This window comes from Vicia villosa, linkage group LG5 (assembly GCF_029867415.1).
Source record: "Vicia villosa cultivar HV-30 ecotype Madison, WI linkage group LG5, Vvil1.0, whole genome shotgun sequence".
NCBI lineage: Eukaryota > Viridiplantae > Streptophyta > Magnoliopsida > Fabales > Fabaceae > Vicia > Vicia villosa.
In genome coordinates, this window is record NC_081184.1 from 133,076,409 (window position 1) to 133,095,255 (window position 18,847).

At 33.9% G+C, this 18,847-nt stretch overlaps 1 protein-coding gene and 1 non-coding gene across 2 annotated transcripts; both read right to left on the bottom strand.

Annotated features, from left to right (window-relative positions):
• Positions 1-3,086: 3,086 nt before the first annotated feature.
• Positions 3,087-3,148, bottom strand: LOC131608475 (small nucleolar RNA snoR101). The gene has a single exon (XR_009285733.1). It is a non-coding gene; the product is annotated as a small nucleolar RNA snoR101 (small nucleolar RNA).
• Positions 3,149-7,723: 4,575 nt separating this feature from the next.
• LOC131607403 (cytokinesis protein sepA) lies at positions 7,724-8,753 on the bottom strand. The gene has a single exon (XM_058879413.1). It carries the CDS (start codon positions 8,321-8,323, stop codon positions 7,844-7,846), a length of 480 nt encoding a protein of 159 aa, XP_058735396.1. The 5' UTR covers positions 8,324-8,753; the 3' UTR covers positions 7,724-7,843.
• Positions 8,754-18,847: the final 10,094 nt, after the last annotated feature.

Below are 18,847 nucleotides of genomic sequence, written 5' to 3' on the forward strand. Positions count from 1 at the left end.
CATACAACTTGTAACCTCTGGTAGAGTGATACCCAACATGTATTATCAATTCTCCCTTATCGTCCAACTTCTTTCTAAGCTGCCCCAGAACATGTCGATACGCTACGGAATCAAAAATTCTTAAATGGTTCATATTCAGTTTGTATCCAGACCATGCCTCTTTCGGTGTTATATTCTTAAGATTTTTTGTTGGACACTTATTCAACAAATAGGAAGTCGTGGATACCGCATCTCCCCGTAACTCATTCGCAAGTTCTCCCCTTTCAACATACTTCTCACCATGTTCACAATCGATTGATTCTTCCTTTCGGCAAAACCGTGTTACTGTGGTGTATATGGTGGTACTATTCCTTATTGATCATAAAACTTCCCAAAGTCATTTGATGCATATTCGTCTCCATCATCTGTTTTGAGAACTTTAAGTTTGTAACCACTTTGGCGCTCAACCATGGACTTGAACTTCTTAAACACTTCGAATACCTAATGCTTTCTCTTGATTAGGTATGTCCATAGCTTTCTACTATAATCGTCGGTGAATGTGACTAAATATTTATTGCCGCCAATCGAGTCAACTTGCATTGGCCCACACACATCAGAATACACCACCTCAAGGTGATGCTTGATTTTACAATCTGCATCCTTGCTGAATTTACCTTTGTGTTGTTTCTCTTGCACACACTCTTCACAAATTTTAGTCGATATGTTGATGAATGGCAACCCCATTAACATTCTGTTCTTTTGCAATGCATTGAAATCTCTAAAATTGAGATGCATAACATAAGACGGTAGTGTCATATCCACTATTCTCAAATAGCCGCTATAGCAAGACACCTATGCTCCATAACCTTTAACTCAATCTTGAAAGTTCTATTGGCAAACATATTTATAATAGCTATAGTGGAATGACTAGTAATTAAAAGGTTGGAATCTGAACAAGTAAATGTTTCTGTTCTAACAAAGGAAAAGGAACCATTACTCCTAAAATCATTAGACAGGACTACGAGGTGATCATTTATATGGGTCATAGAAAAAGTAAAGTCTATAAATAAGAAAATATGCTCAAGGTACGAATGGTAAAGGTTAAATGCAAAGAATATAAGGCACACAGAGATAGTAGAGGTTAAATGCAAAGTGAAAAGTTTTGATCCAAAGAAAGCAGAGCTCAAGCAAAGGCTTCCGAAAAGAAAAGAATATGCTCCCACAACATAGGAAGCTAACTTTCAAGAATGGTGAAAATTCACCCAAAGAACCAATAAACCTTTATATAGAGGAAGCAAACAACGAGTCAAATAAACAACGAGATTTCACCATAGGAATACAACTGAACCCAACTGCATTTGAATGTCCAAGAGATGAGCAATGTACCTTAACTTGCGAGCCTAAGGTCACAAGCCTCATAATTGACAAAATGTCTCAATGATGAGAAATGCATTTAATGCACTTATTCCCCACTACTTCTGCAACTGCCTCAAGACATTCCCACTTTTCCTTATGATCGAGTTGGGTACAACATGTCGATTGCAGCTTCGAAAGACTTCCAGACTAATTAAACATCGGGCAAGCCTTTCAATCAACTATTCTAGATCGGTCAATGACTCAATATGAATAAGATTCAAATATCAATCCCAAATAAAAAATTTCTTCATATACAATTCATACAAATGAAATTTAATGTACACTTTCTAATCTCATACTTTTACTTAATGGCGGCACCACGGGTTGCCCGCCTCGCCTTAAGTCTCACAAAAAAAAGCAGAGATGGCAGGCCCCAAGTAGAAATGGAAAAAAAAAATTAAGTCGAACAACGAACCTACTTATTTATTTTTATTTTTTAATAGATTAATAGACTTTTTTTCTTACCCATTCATTTAAATTTTTCACTTATTTATTTGAACAATTTTTATAAAATATATTTTAAATAAAATTTTTATTTAAAAACAAGTTAATATTCACAAATAAATATATAAAATAAAATCATTAAAAATTAATTAGAATTAATTAAAAATATGATAGATTTAAGACGGGACAAGCTAAACGAATAGGTGAGTCAAACTTTGACAGATAGCATGTTTTGGTGAGGCAAGAGATCTGATCACATTTTTTACTTGTTATCGTCATTCATTGTGACTGGTCATGAAAGTCACATGGTATTCAAGTGCACTACAATTTCGATGACAAAAAATGATATGAAAGGTCGTCTAAAAATTTATTTGTCAATGTTAAATTTAAGTAGCATTCCATAAGATCTTATGCACATAGCTGAAAATAGTTTTATATGACACAGTTTTTTTTTAATAACCTTAGATATGGGCAAAAATAATGAAAATACCTAAAATTAGGGATGACAATGCACCATACAAACTAAAAAATAATTCAAAATTAGGGATGACAATACACCGTACAAACTAAAAAATAATTCAAAATTCAGTTTGAGTATTAAATCGTTGAACTAAATTCATGAATCAAATGAACTAAATGAGTTAAAAATTACCTTAATTAATTAAATGAACCGAAGAACATAGTTCAATGGTTTATATACAAGTTGAAAACTAACTTCGTTAATATGAGGCAACTCAATTATATATGAGATCTGTGAAGCTAATGAGATGAAGCTAACCAGATGAAGCTAACAAGAGAACAAAAAAATTCTGAACCAATTATTAACTAATCAAACCGCACCAACTCATTTTCAACCCTGCCTAAAATCATATCTATCACTTATCACTAATTAAGTTATTCAAATGTTGTTAATAAACAATTTTACCTGACATCAAAAGAAAATTAGCCACAAAGAATATATAGCAGCAGGCTTCTTTCGAAGATGAATTTGACATCCGTTTAACACCCCTAATTTAAATATAATATTTTGGATTCGTGCTAAAAAAACTATGATACATACACTAAAGTGGAATCAAACAAAATATTTTCCGAAATTCTGAGATAATGATATGCTTATTGCTTAAGGTTATCACAATTTTTTAAACATATAAACTATAAACTCAAACTAAAACTTTGCCAAACAGAACTCTATACAAGAGAAACAAGTTTAAATCCATCAATAGATTGATAACGAATTGCGAAGAAGAAGCATCAGCGAATAAGCTTGTCAACATTAACTTACCTGAGGTTCAGAGATCAAGTGTAAAACATCATATGCACTATCTTCGCATTTCGATTTTCAATCTAAAACATAGTTTTCAAATATTACTACTGCAAGTATACTGAATCGACAATATCCAAAACTAGAACCATGAAAAAGTAAATTTGCCGGTAATGTAAAATCAGAATGCAAATAAACGAAAAAAAACAATTACAATAATAGATGAAACCAGTTCGCCGTGCTAACAAGAGGGAGAGAAAGTCAACTATCTGTAAAATTAGGTTTTAGGGAAAGAGGTGGAGGCTAGGTTTTCAAGGTTTTGTTCAGAGAAAGAGAGGCTTGTGAGTGGGTATTAGTATGACAGGCCAAACCTGTGAGTGTATGATCCAGCAATTTTCCATTTGGGCCAGACATACTGAATCAAAGAAACTTGGCCTAAACAGTTTTGTTAAATACTATTTACACTTCATTTGTTATTTTAATACACGTTTGTTATAGTTTTTTTTTGTAAGAACTTAATTTTGAAAACAAAATAATTATTTTAAAATTTTTATCTGTTTCTTATTGATTTTAAAAAAAAAATTCAAAAAAGATAAAAGTTGTTTTAAATAAGAAATTGATTTTAATATTAGAACTGATTTACCATAGTAAACAAAAAGCAAAGATTTATAAAAAAATTTAAATCTACAAAAATTATTCTCTAAAAATAGAATATCAAAATTATTTTTATGGTATAGATTCATAAAAACAAGTTATGTATTATGAATAAATAAATTATTCTTATCTATAATATTAAGTATTGTTTCGTTCAAGAATCGGAAATAGTTGATGACAGAGTGTAATAGGTAGAATGAATAAGTAGAAGACCCGGGTCTTAGCGCGTGAAGAGCTTTGTATAAGGAAGGCAGTAAGAACTATTTTTGCTTATTATGGTGTCTCGTATAGATCATCATTCAATTAATTATGATAGTGGGAGGTTGACAAAAGGTTGGAATTATGTGCCCCAAGTTTGAGTGAGATTGTTCTTGTTCCTCGCATTTTACTTCTCAATGCTTTCTATCTGGCCTTATGGGTGGCCCATAAAAGTTTTCTCCCAAACCCTTGTTCCTACTTGCTGGAACGAGAGTTTTGTCGTGCGGGATTCCAATCTGACCCATGTTTCAATGGAATAATATTGTTGTGATGCTGGTATCATTTGGAACATGTGCATTGAATTTCTTTCTTGTAAATCATAACGTTTTACTAGAGGGTTTTGATACGTGGTCATATGAATGATAGTGATGATACCTTTTAATCTTAGGAAAATCTAGTGTTCTGAAGATTTAATTGTAAGATCACGATTGTTGGTGGATGGCCACACTTTCCAACGTCTCTTATCGAGGACCGAATAGTTGCTTGAAGAATATGTATAAAGGGTTCTTGGATAAATATCCCCTTTTTTCTCCATTTGTGAGAATTCAAGGATTATTGCCTCATTTTCTTTAATTGTCATTTGTGTTCGTCAACACTTTCCATTGGTTATCATTCCAATGTCTTTGCATCATTTCTTTAAATGAATTTTCCCTACGCGGATCATAAAATTCATTTATTTCAAGGTAACGACCTTAAGTCCATTTCTCTTATATACTTATTTTGCCTTTATTAAGGTTACTTGAAAAAGAGGTGATGGAGGATTTGAAGGAAGCAATTGTGGTCGATGATGGAAGGATAACTCGTAGCCTCGCTCCTAAGGAGATTACTAGAGGTTTTGCCTTTCATCATTTTCCCTTGAAAAATCTCATAGTTATAGATGACTTCAAGTAGAAACACAAGGCTTAGGCTTATGGCAGAGCGCATTGTCATGCTTTTGGTTGTGACCCCATAAATGGTGAAGTAAGGCGGTGGTTAGAATCCCAATACCATGCTTATATTCATGGTAGTTCTTATTTGTGTGTTGGTAGTAATTCTAAGATGGATAACTCCTGCCTAGTAATTCTAAGGTGGACCAAGAAACATTATATTTCGTGTCCTCCTTTCCTAGTAAGGGTGGTATGGACCATGCCTTCACCTAAGTAGGTTCCCCTTTGGACCTCAGAGTGCATTATATAGAGACATTCTTATTGTTGGAGGCCGCCACTAAAGAGGAGACGTGTGTTATATTTGGTGAGCAGCGTAGGAATGTTTTTTAGTTTCTTTAATAATTTCTTGGTGACAGTTTCCCTGACTCTCTTAATTTTTTTTATTTTAGATAATATGAAGTGTCTCAAGATGATCCTTTAAATGAAGAAGACGCCTAGAGTAACCACTTTGTTTGCGGAAGCCATCCAAGTTTCGGTTATGGGAAGAATTCCAACTATGGGGGCCATTGATAATCCAGCCTAATTTAATATCCCCCTTATGGATATGACAAGGATACAAGCTTCTCCTAGTCGACTTATGGTGAGAGGAAACCTCACACTCTCCGTCATGCACGACTAATGGAAATTCTTCTAGTGGGTATTCCCATAAGATGTCTTCTAGGAGATGGTAGAGCAATAAAAGACCCTAGATAGACGTGCGAGATTTGAGAGGATTTGTTCCTACGGGATGCTCAACCTCGACCTCAAACGCATTAACGTTGTTACTTTTGGCCTTCCCATGTCCCAAATCGACTAGGGGGTTCACTCTTTTATTTTTGAAGAATATTATGCTTATTTTTAAATAAGGTTGAGGTTATTCGTCAAGAAGAGCTTGTAGAAATTTTAAATCAAATGAATTGTGTGTCTGCTATCCTAGAGTTTAGTACCACCGATAAGGGATATGACTTCTCGCCTCACTATCTTCAAAAAGATAAATAGGCACTCATGGAACGTGTTACCGCTCTTACTATCAAGCAGGATCAATTTCTTGGGAGCTCACAAAGATGAGAGGTTCGTTGACGGAGATATGGAATGAGTTGTCGTCTTTTAGGTATCCATATATGTTGACTAAAAGGGTGTAGTCGATGGTTCTAGAGATAAAGAAGAAGGATGTTGCACTGACATATGCTCAAATGACACTGTCCTAAATTGATGATGTCTTAGTATAGGCGAACCAAGCTTTAGATTCTTCACAGAAGAAGGTGTAGGAGCTGACGATGTCTTTGAACAAAGCTCAAGAGGGTTTGAAGAAGGCCAAGTGGCCTTCATAAGATGCATCTTGAACTAGATTTATCCAAGGAATGTGTGAAATTGGTGGAAGATGATTACTCTGTTCTACAGGTTTCTTTCAAAAAATCACTTTAGGCAGGTGGAATTTGAAGGTAGATAAAAACACAAGAAAGAGAGAGTTTGAATTGAGTTTTCAAAACTTTTCCCTTTGGAAACATTATGCGTTTAAGATAAACAATAGTGATCCGGAGGGTGATCAGAATCAGAAAGTGGTCCAGAGACTTCTCTACGGTGTTGATGAAGAGGATGAGGGAGGTGTACCTGCAAGGCACTTTGACGAGCAAGTATGTAGTAGCACAGATACGTGAGAGTGTTTCAAGGGTTTAAAATTGTGTTACCTGACCCTCTCAAATGAGAGGGTTTTTATATTGCCCCCAACGCTTAGCCATTGGTCCACGTTTTGGGTTGCATCGTAGATTTAGGCCCAAAATGTGTGACCGCCAGGATTCTCGGAGTAAATCTAGAAATCCTGTGAGGCTGCCCGAAACTAGCCGTTGGTCGGGCAGAGGGACGTTCCTGGTCGGCAGGAACCCTTAACGAGTAAGGGCCGCTTTGCTCCCCGATTGGGAGCGAGACACCTGTCTCGTCGTCAGCGAGGAAGTCGATCTTGTCGATAATGGTAGGTCGCGCCGTCCTCGGCATAGGAGGGGAGAGAAGTCCAACCGTCGGGCAGGGGAGACGACATCCGTATTATTGCCCTTAGGGGGTTAGGCAAGACAATCGGGCTATTTTGGAGCGAACGTGAATTGGGTCGTTCCTAACCGTAGGGCGAGTCCAGAACAAATAGCGAATCCAATAAAGTGAAAGATGACACATTCAGTTATCCAAGTTTCCCTTGAAAAATGTTAGTCATGTCCACCCGCCAAGGTAATATGCATTTTTAGTATTTGGGCATTTATTAACCAATTTTTATTTTATTTTTTATTAACCAACTTTATTTTACTACTAAACTATTTTTAATATTTTAGTGTTTATTAACCAACTTATCACTTCATTAACTAATTTTTTATATTTCATTAATCAACTTTATTATTGGTGACATACTTGTCATTGTTTATTGGTGATATCAACATTCATAAAAATATATTTTTATTTAGTAAAATATTGTTCACCAAATATAAGTACTCCATTAGTGTAAAAATTGGGTGTTGAAATAACATTCTTCATTAATCATAGCCTATCTATTTATAAACTACTTTCCATTCCACAAACATAGATGTATTAAAATAATTTAAATTAAAAACTTTAAACAAAAAGCTGGAACTACTTTAGAATTCTTTAAACTAAAGCATCGTTCTTTTTCACCGTCACCTTTTTCAGCAGATTTTAAGGGTTGTTGAACTATATATGTACAGAACTAAGAACAAAACAAAATGGCCAAAAAGGAACGAAAATAACAAAGACATTAAAAGTGCTTACGGTGCAATAAACAACCATCCAAAACAGCTGATGCAACTATTCTAAAAATCAATAACACAATAATTAAATTACTAATAAAGCATATACATAATTAACAACCACTAATTCTTGTTTTCAATAGTAGTTTCATTCACTACATGAAGATTCAAAAGAGTTGTTATACAAAACCCAAAACAAGAAATAAAGATAACAGAATCGTAGTGAAGATCATCCCAATGAATTTCTTCTCCTTAGTGATTGATGATGCTGGAGAGTCATCAGGTTTGTTAGGAGGATTTTTGTAGTAGAATGGAAAGTAAGGTAGAATAGGATCCGGTGGTGGCGGAGTATTATAACCACCACCACCACTACCACTACCACCGCCACCACCACCACCGTTGTTGCCGCTGTAAGGTGGTGTTGGATTATAAGGATAATAACCAGAAGGTGGTGGATATGGTAATCCAGACTGTGGTGGTGCCGGTGGAACTGTTGAAACTGAAGGAGTTGGATTTGTAGGAGTGACGGTTCCACTTCCTAAGGGTGGTGGGTAACATGGATATGGACATGGGGTGTCGGGTTTTGTTGTACCCGAAAAAGAGAGGAGTGTTATTAAGAGAAAGAAGAAAGTGGAAGTTGATGAGTGAAGGAAGGACATGTTTGGATGAAAAGAAAAAGATGGGAAACCAAATGAAAATGATTAAGGAAAAGGAAGAAGGAAAAGCAACAAGTGGTTTGTGTTGTGATGTGAATGCGAAGGTGAGGAAGGATACAAAGTGAGTGAGTTGGAAATTGGAAGAGATGTGTGGGTGGTCTTATTAGATGGCTACATGTGTTTTGTCACACATTTCAACTATTGAGAGAAAGTTAAGTAGGAGTGAAAATGAAAATTAAGTACTTTTTGAGTCATGATGGGAAAGACTAAGAAGAAGTCAAATTTGGGGTTGGAGCAATTTCTAAGCGACTTCTTACTTTATGTAAGCTTGAAAACAGATGTACTAAAAAGCTGTGAATTTGTGAATGTGAGAACTATTACCTTTTGAGGGTTACCTAGTTCTAACTTTTAAGTGAGAGTCTTTTGATGAAATGTGTTGATTAGTTCAATAAACAGAAAATGAGGAGTTGGTGAAGAAGATAGGGGACATGAGAGGCTTTTATTTCGGCTATTGGAATTTTAAAATACTATGATACAAATAAGCTTAATGTTTTGTTGGCAAAGAATAATAATGATTGTAATATGCACATGAGATGCCTACCATAACAAGCAAGTGTGTATGTATTGAAAAATCATGATCATGTGTTATATATATATATATATATATATATATATATATATATATATATATATATATATATATATATATATATATATATATATATATATATATATATATTATACAAAAAATAGATGGCAAATGTGCAATAAGCTTCATCACTAATTTTTTAATAATAAAATCAATTTTCTTAAAAATCACATCAATTGATCTAGGAGAGACACGTTGTTATGCATGACTCTTTGCACTATATATAAAAGAATCATTGCCTCTAGTGCTTGGAAATAAAAAATGTCAAAGAAAAATGCTATGAAAGCATGTTGATTGTTAAAAATTTTATTAATTTGATTGACTAATTTTATTAATTTGATTGTTAAAAATTTTGTTAAAAATGCCTCTTGTTATTTGAAGACACCTCTCAAAGATTTTAGTGATGTGTATTCTCTCTATTAAGTTTTTTTAATTGTGTCGTAATATTTTATTCTTGAGTGTCTTTCCGATTTTATAAGGATGAAGTATTTGGTCAATGATTGTGATTATCACCCACATATAATAGTTATCTTGTAAACACTTTAGAAAGTGATTTTGTGAAAAGTGAGGTGTCTCAGATTCAGGAGGAGTCTGAATCAAAATTCATGGGTAGAATTAGTGGAAATGCATTGAACTAGGGGAGTTCATATGAGACCGTCATCTACTATTGACTAATGATTTAATGAATTTTCTTTTATTGGGCTAATGCCCTCTAGACGTAGGTGACATTGCATCGAATTGAAATATCAATCATCAGTGTTATTCTTTTTGTTTATTTGTTCTTTGCTTCTCGTACATTGTATTGTCTCACACTTTGTCTTAACATTATGTGTGATATATTGTCACCAATCAAACAAAATTTCAATTGACATCAGAGCAGATACCCTATTCTGGTGGGTGAGCTCCAAGGTATTTTATATATTCTGTTCCAAGATGGACAATGCTAAAGAAGGAGGATATGTTAATTGACTGCCATATCTTGATGGTAAGAATAATGACTATTGGAAGGCTCACATGGTTGCCTTTCATAAGTCAATGGACAAAAATACCTAGAAAGTAACTTTAAAAGGATGAACTCTACCAAAGATCACAACTGAAGATAATGTTGAACATGTGACTTCATACACAAGAGGGGTGAGGGATGGGTGAATTGTGGAGGTTTGAAAAATGATAATTTAAAAAAAATCATTTTCCAAATTAGAGTTTGAAAACATTTTCCTAAAAAGTGTTTGGATTTGTAGCAGAAAATAACGATAAAGAAAATAAGTGGAAAGTAAAAAAGTTAAAGGAAGAGAGATAACACCAGAGATTTATAGAGGTTCAGTCTTAAATAAGTGACATACTCCGCTCCCCAAGAACTAATATTGAGAGTATTAAATAATGCTTGAGATCTTTTGGAAGGTTAAGCCCACGAACCCCCTTATTCAAGGAAAGTGAAGTTTCGGGTTAACTTCAAAACAAACAACAAACTGAGGAATGAAGCAGTTAGTCTTCATGCTAAACAGCGAATACAACTTCGAGCGGTTAGTCTCCAAGCCAAACTGATATTTTGTGCAGATTAATCTCGAAACAAGTTGGAGTTTTTAGTTGGGTATCCTTTGAACCGAATTGAGGTTTTATACAAGATGACCACAAGCTAAACCGGGATTTTTTTTGAGCTGATCTCAAACCTATTGAGCTTTTATACATGTTAAACTTAGAAACAACGCGAGGTTTTACATCAAGCTAATATCAAACTGATTGAGACTTTATACAGGGGCGAAATAAAGAATCGATGTGAATATTTTTCTTTGGTTATTTTTCACGAACCCAAAAGAAGAGATTTTTTCAATGATGGAGCTCACAAACCAAACTGAGACTTATACTAATCCTTAAAAGAGATTTCGTACAAGTTTAGCTCCAAACCTAAATGATTACTTCCCAAGGAAGAATAATTTACTCCAGAGGAAAATTAACTCTTGGTAAATTTATAATAATACCCTTACTTAGAAGAATTTCCTCACTAAAGAGAAAAGTGAGGTATTCACTCTTTTCTGGATGTGAAGAAATGAAAGGGAATCTGTCTATTTATAGGCCAGGAGATGGTTTAAATTAGGAAATAATTCATGGGAAAAAAATGACCTAATTGGTTAGGTACATGCAATACTCAATTATTGCTGCTGAAATTTGAGGGTTTTGACAAAGAGTCATTACCATTCATTTAAACAATGTAATTATCGATTATAAACTTGATTCTCACTCATCTAATTGATTAGGTACTTGAACTAACCGATTAGAATATATAAAATTTTGTCCTAATCAATTTGACAGTTCCCAATTCATATGGCTAGGTTCCAAAACTATTTTTGGTGATTTTATATGAAAATGAGGGGCTTCAAAAAATATTTTCAAATGCGTGTATGTTTTAGCCATACTAATTATGAAAATATCCTTATGTCTTTACAATACACTGATCACTCCAAAAGACACAATCAAACTAGATTTCACACTTCCTCTCTTTCATACTTTGAAGTTTCAAATTGTTTTTCTGGATATACCATTAACATAATCCCTTAACTTGAATCTTCTTGTGGAGGCTTGAGATATCTTCAATTCAAAAACCATCTTTAGAGGATATCACTAATGATCATAAACCTTAATTCTTTAGCTTGATTTGGAGGAATAGCTTGATCAACCTTCTTGTGCATCTTTGATCACTAGCTTCAGTACTTGCCTGTCTTCATCCTTTTTTGTTATAAAAAACACTTGAAGAGTTGTTACAACTTTAGGGGTTGCCATCGTAAAAACCATGAAATTATTAGGACCAACCATGTTTTGTTTATCTATGAGCTTTAATTACTTCCTAATTATACCTGCAATCACATAGTTCCACATACAACGCTAAAACTATGAAACCTGGAAAAGGTTTTCCAGTTGCTGTAGACAAAGATGCTCTTGGGAATTCTCGAGCTCTTGATGCCATCTAAAATAGAGTTGATAAGAATATCTTCAGGATCATCAATACTAGCACCAATGATAAGAAGGCTTGGGAGACTATTAAAATAGATCATGAAGGTACATTCAAAGTTCATATGTCAAAATTTCAACTTTTTACGATAAAATTAGAAAATCTGAAGATGCAAAAGGACAAAAACATCTCTAAATTCAATGTCTGGCTCTATGACATTGCTAATAAACTCTTTGCTTTTGGTGAAAAGATATCTAAAGAAAAGCTTGTAAGGAAAATTCTAAGATCTATGTGCAAGAGGTTTGACATGAAAGTTACAACCATTGAAGAAGCTCAAGATGTTTCCACAATAAAATTCAATGAATTAATTGGATTCATACTAAAGTTGAAAATGGCCATTGATGACAACTAAAAATAATAGAATTAAGGTGTGACTTCCAAAGTAGAAACTGAAGATTGTGATGACCAAGTAGAATGTGATACTGATGAAAATATGTCTGAGTCCATTTCCATGATAGAAAAAAATTTAACAAGTTCATAGAGGACTTGATAGATGGTCCAAGAATAATGTCTCTACCAATGTCAAAGACAATAAACAACAAAACTCAAAATGTGTCAACTTCCATCATAAAGGAAAAACTGGAGAAACATTAAACACATGCAAGGGAATCTAATATCATGAATGTGAAGGTTTTATACATATTAAGGATGAATGCCCAAATTATCTTAGAAAACAGAAAAGGGCTATAATGCCACTTTCTCTGATGATAAGGTAGATGAAAAAAGTGAGTCTGATCAAGCTAGCAATTTGGTGGCATTCACGACTCGCATATAATAAAATTTAGAAGTGCCTAAGTATAATGGTGATACTAGTGATGATAACTTATCTGGAGATGCCCTTGCTGAAGCATACACGGTTTTATACCTCAAATGGACTGAAGAATTTCAAGCCGCTTAAAAGAAAAAGGGGAGAATTTAAGCCCTTCTTCAAGACAAAACTTGTATCATGCAACAAATCTCAGAGTTAAAGGAAGAAGTTGACCATCTAAATTCCAAACTTTAAGGTATGACCAAATTAATACGCATATTAAATTATGGGAATGAGAACCTTGAGGAAATTCTAGGGGTTGACATGTCATCAAGATAGGAATTGGATATACTGGTAAGTCATCCAAGTCAAAGAAACTTTTTTGTTACATTGGTTTAGAAAACATAGTTCATAATGTCTGGTTAAAAGTTTCAACAACCTTCCAAACATCTTGACTAGTGTTCTAAATTTCATGCCAAATTCTCTCGGGAAGCCACTATTGTGGTCGAAATGGTCACATACAAACTTACTACTACAACCTAATGGAAAACCATCAATACCAAAATTATTCACATCCTCAATGGAAGGTTAGGTCTAATGTGCGTCCTCAACAAGTTTGGCTTGTAAATTATGACATACTTGGCCATATTTCCTATACTTTTTTAAGGGTCTCATAGTGTGAATATTGGTACTTTGATAGTGGTTTTCCTAGACACATGACTGAAGAAAAATTACTTGGAGGACATTAAATCAAATTCTAACATATATGTCACATTCGATGATGATTTCAAATTAAAAAATTATTGGCAAGTGGAAGTTAGACTATCCTGGTCTTCCTTACCTTAATGATATGTTTATAGTAGATGGACTCACTGCTGATCTTATTAGCACCAGTTAACTCTTTGATCAAGATTTGTATGTCAACTTAAATAGAGTTTAATACATAGTTATAGACAAAACCATGCTTAAATAATGAAGGGGTCCAACTCTACACACAATTGCTACATGTGGTTACCTTATAATAATAACCAACCTCACTCGTGTATGATCTCCAAAACTTATGAAACTAAGGTTTGACATAGAAAACTTGGTCACTAAAATCTCAGGTGTATAAGGAAGTTAAAATCCACAGTGATTGTTAAATAGGGAAACAAACCAAAATTACACAAGAAGGTCCAACATCTTCCCACTACTTGTGTTGTTGAACTAGTTCTTATGGATCTCTTTGGGCTCATGCAAGTTAAGAGCATGGGGGAAAGAATTGTGTATTTGTTTATGCTGATGATTACTCAAGATTCACCTAGGTTAAGTTCATTTGTGAAAAGTCTGACACCTTCACTGTCTTTAAAGGTGTTTGTCAACATTTAGGATGTGAAAAGGGAGAAGAAATTGGGAAGATTATTTGTATTCGTAGTGATCAAGATATATAATTTGAGAACTAAAACTTCTCCATCTTCTGTACATATGAAAGATGAGTTTTCTGCTCCAATCACACCCTAGCAAAATGGTGTTGTTGTGAGAAAGAATCGTACTTTTCAAGAAATGGATAGAGTTATAATTCATGCCAAAAATATTCTAATACTACCTTTGGGATGAAGCCATGAATACTCCTTGTCATATTCTTAACCAAGTAACTATTCTACTAGGTACCAAGTTCACACATTATGAGCTATGGAGAGGAAGGAAGCCAAATTCTAAACACTTCCATGTGTTTGACATTATTTGCTATATTCTTGAAGATAGAGAATAAAGACAGAAACTTGATCCTAAAAGTGGTAAAAGCATATTTTTAGGGTATTACATCAATAGAAGAGCATATTGCATGTTTAATAAATGTACAAAACCTATGATGGAATCCATTAATAATATTGTTAATGATGCCCTAATTGAAAATGTTCTAGACAATGAAGCTAACAATTTACATCCATTTGTAGAAGATAACATCTCTAGACACAATGAAGATAATGCTCCTAAAAATAGAGGACCTTCCTCAAGGATACATAATAATCATCCCATTGAAACATAATTGAAGATCCAAACGAAGGAGTAATCATACAAAGAAAATAACAAGTGAATTATCGAGAGATGATAGCTAATATGTGTTTTTATCTCCAAAAGTGAGCCTAAGAATGTGAAAGAAGCCCTCAATCAATGATGAATATTGGGTTAATGCTATACAGAAAGAGCTTGTTCAATTTTAAATGAATGAGGTATGGGAACTAGTTCCTAGACCTAACTCTACTAACATCATTGGCGCTAAATGTATTTACAAGAATAAGTATGATGATAATGGGAATGTTACTAGAAATAAGGCTCGTATTTTGGATCAAAGCTATACAAAAATTGAAGAGGTTAACTTTGATGAAGGTATTAAATTTCTACTTGGAGTGTCTTGTCTTATGAAGTTCAAAATCTACCAGATGGATGTGAAAAGTGCCTTCCACAATGGGTACTTTAATGAGGAATTCTTTGTTTAGTATCTAAAAGGGTTCAATGATCGATGTCTTTCAAATCATGTATACAACTTAAGAAACCCCTTTATGGGCTCAAACAAGCTCATAAAGTTTGGTATGAGAGACTCATTGAATTTCTTACCATACATGGAGATGTTCGTGGGGGGAATTGACAAAATTTTGTTTGTGAAGAAGGATGAAAGAAAGCTCATGATATCTTAAATCTATGTTGATGAGATTGTGTTTGGTGGAATATCAACCAATATGGTAGAACATTTTGTTCAACAAATGCAATCTGAATTTGAGATGAGCTTGATGGATGAACTCACCTATTTTCTTGGTTTTTAAGTAAAGCAAATGAAGGATGACATCTTTATCTACCAAAGAAAGTATGCTAGAAACATAGTGAAGAAATTTGGATTAGAATATACAAGGCATAAACGTACCTCTGCTACTACTTATGCCAAGCTTTCTAAACACGAACAAGGAGTGATTGTTGATCAAAGTATCTACATGAATATGATTAGAAGTCTCTTGTATCTCACCACCAGTTGTCTTGATATTTTCTTCTCAGTGGTGTGTGTGTTTGCTATCAAGTTAGCTATAATATCAATCATCTTACCCAAGTCAAGAGGATTATAATGTACATAAGTGGAACATATGTCTACGTCCTTTTATACTTATTTCATACTGAAATTTTGATATTAGATATGTGATGTCGAGTGAGATGTCGCGACACAGATATCTGTTAATGGAACAAGCTAACATAAGTAGTGATAACAGTAAAAATACGTGCAGAAAGTAAATAACACAACGATATGTTAACCCCGTTCAAAACAACCTTCCTACTCTGAGGGCTACCAAGCCAGGGACCAAACCAATATCCGATAGTATCAATTCAGAGTTAAACTCTCCCGTTTACAACTCCTCACTTAATCACTACCCTTCCTATGATTTCTACCTAAGACTCACCTAGGTATGAGGCCCTCCTCAAATTCTTCAATCACAACACCCTATGAAAAAATAACACGAACAAAAAAAATAAAAGACACTCTTCCAAGACACACAATCCTCAATGCTTAAAAGCTTATGAGGACGAAATATTCTTCTTGCTTAACAGCTTCGAAGATCACACAACATTTAGCACCTACAGGTTTGTGAATGCACACATATGGAACTTACAACATAAATAAGGATTCTTATAACCCTAAAAACATAGAATATCAGTTCCACCTAAAACTAGGTTACAACCCTTTATTTATAAGACTAACATCGACTTGACTGGGCTTCAAAACACAGCAAAGAGGCTGCCAAAAATCTGCTACTTGTTCTCCAAGAAAACAGGTCTTCAATCCAAACTTTCCTATATTGTCTCCAATAATAGAATGTGTGGAAATATCTTGATTGAATTAATCTTGGATAACACATCAGCTAATTGATTATTCCAAATATTTTGTAGCTGAAACACGAGATTCTTGCAGCAATAAAAATGCCTGATTCACTTGACAGAACAACTTCTGCAGTCAGGATATCATACCATACATGTTGAAGTCTGATCGCTAGGTCATCTTGCATTTCTTTCAACATGATCTTCCTCAGTATGTTTTACCAAAATTCATGTCAACCTTAGAGAAACTACAATTTCCCCCCTTTGGCATATTTTGGCTAAAACAACCAACTAAACATGACATCAGAAACACAACAGCGGAAAAACATTTCAACTAGGGGTTAGCGCAGCATACAGAATTTCCAGATCAGCTCCCTATCAAAACCAACAGAGAGAATCGAAAATTCTCCCCCTCAATACAAATAACTCCTGTAAGCACCTCTTGTATTCTTTACTTCTACTCCCCCTTTTTAGCTACAAAGTGACAAAGGTAGTAGAACTAAGCAAGGTACCTGTTCAACATCCTTTTTTTTTCTTATGCAAGAAAACTAAAAGGAATATCCTGGGCATTTCACTCTTACAAAATCATAAACTAAAATAAACAAAATTAAAATGCAAAGCGAAATAAAATCACATGACCAGCAGTCATGCATCAACAACCACAGTAGAAGCTCCATTGTCTTTAGCTCTTCCACATGCAGATGCCATTCTTGACGTGATTGCTATAATTCTTCATGAATACCTACCCTAAGATTTTTCTTGAGATGAGTATCATTAAGTCCTTTCACAAAATTAATAGCAGGCTTCCTTTCATTATCACCATGCTCCAGAGTCACAGTCCTTATCACCCCAGTACCTCTGCTGAGATGGTTAGGATCCTTGTAAGTATTAGAGTTGTCACATGACAATGTCATGACATTTAGAGAAGCATTATCCTTAGTCACCACCTGTTGAGTATCACCAGTTTCATCCATGGACAAGGTGACCCACTCAAGCTTATCACTGGACCCAGAGACATCATCTTCCGAGAGACAAACTTCTTCAGAAATATTGTTTTTATCAGCATTGTTAGGCTGATCTTCAACACAATATTTTAGCAGATTCTGATAACTACTTGTTCCCTCTTCATCTTTAGAACCTTTGTGGCGATAGGAGACATAAATTCCTCCATGACTGGTATTTTCCAGATCGAGTCCCCGCTCAACATTCTTTGCACACTTGCCTTGACAAAGGAGAATTGAGTGTCCCATTTGTTCCGCTCTTGCTTCTAGAGACGTTTCAACCTTTAATTGTATATGTTTGACAAGATGTTGGATCATTTTATCCGACATCCCTTTGAGCTATAATTATCTAATTGAAGTGTTCTATGTAGCTCTAAAAAGATAAACAAAATATATACATTTTGTGTTTTTAAAAGAAAATCGAAATCGGCCTACAACCTGACTAAAGTTACAAAAGAATTTGCATGAATTGATTTTGTAAAATTTATTTTTCTTTAAAGTGGATTAAAAGTAAAATATTTTATGTTATGATACATTTATGTAAATATGAGTTGAACAGTGAGTATAAAAATTGCATTTAAATTCAAAAACTACATTTCCTAACTTCAAATTAAAACTAAATTTAAAGACAAAATCAATTATATTTGAGACAAGTCAAACATGTCCAAATTAATTTTGACGGTTCAAATCAAAATTTACTTTTTAAATTTATATTTAATGTATCAAGAAGATATATGAATCAAATATATTAATTATTATTTAGTAAATTTAATAAATTTTAAAAATAAATATTTTCTTCAAGTATCATAAGAGTACATAATAATGATTTTGCTTATGGCCGCCCAACTATAGTAAAAGTTCAGTAGAACTAAATCAAACCATTTTAATTTATTCAGAATCAAACCGAATCAAAGTTATTTGTTTGGCATACCGTTTCAAAATTTGAAACCGTACCAAATCGTTAGAAGATAATTTTTTCAAACCAGAATATTTGTTAAAGAAGCAAACCGTTAAATTAGTTTAAAATAAAATTTAAAACTTGTTTTAAGTTTTTTTCTTTTCATTTTAGTTTGATTTCAGTTTTGATTTAGTTTATTTGTCATATAATCCGGTTCTATAAATATATATAATATAATTTGGTTCATTAACCAAACATTGGTTCATAATTTTTGAACATTCCTAGTGTTGGTTTGTTATGGATAGTCATAAACTTATAATCTAAGGAAATTTCTTTGGCCACCTCCCAACCTTCTAGCCCACCTCTGCTGAAAAACCCAAACTA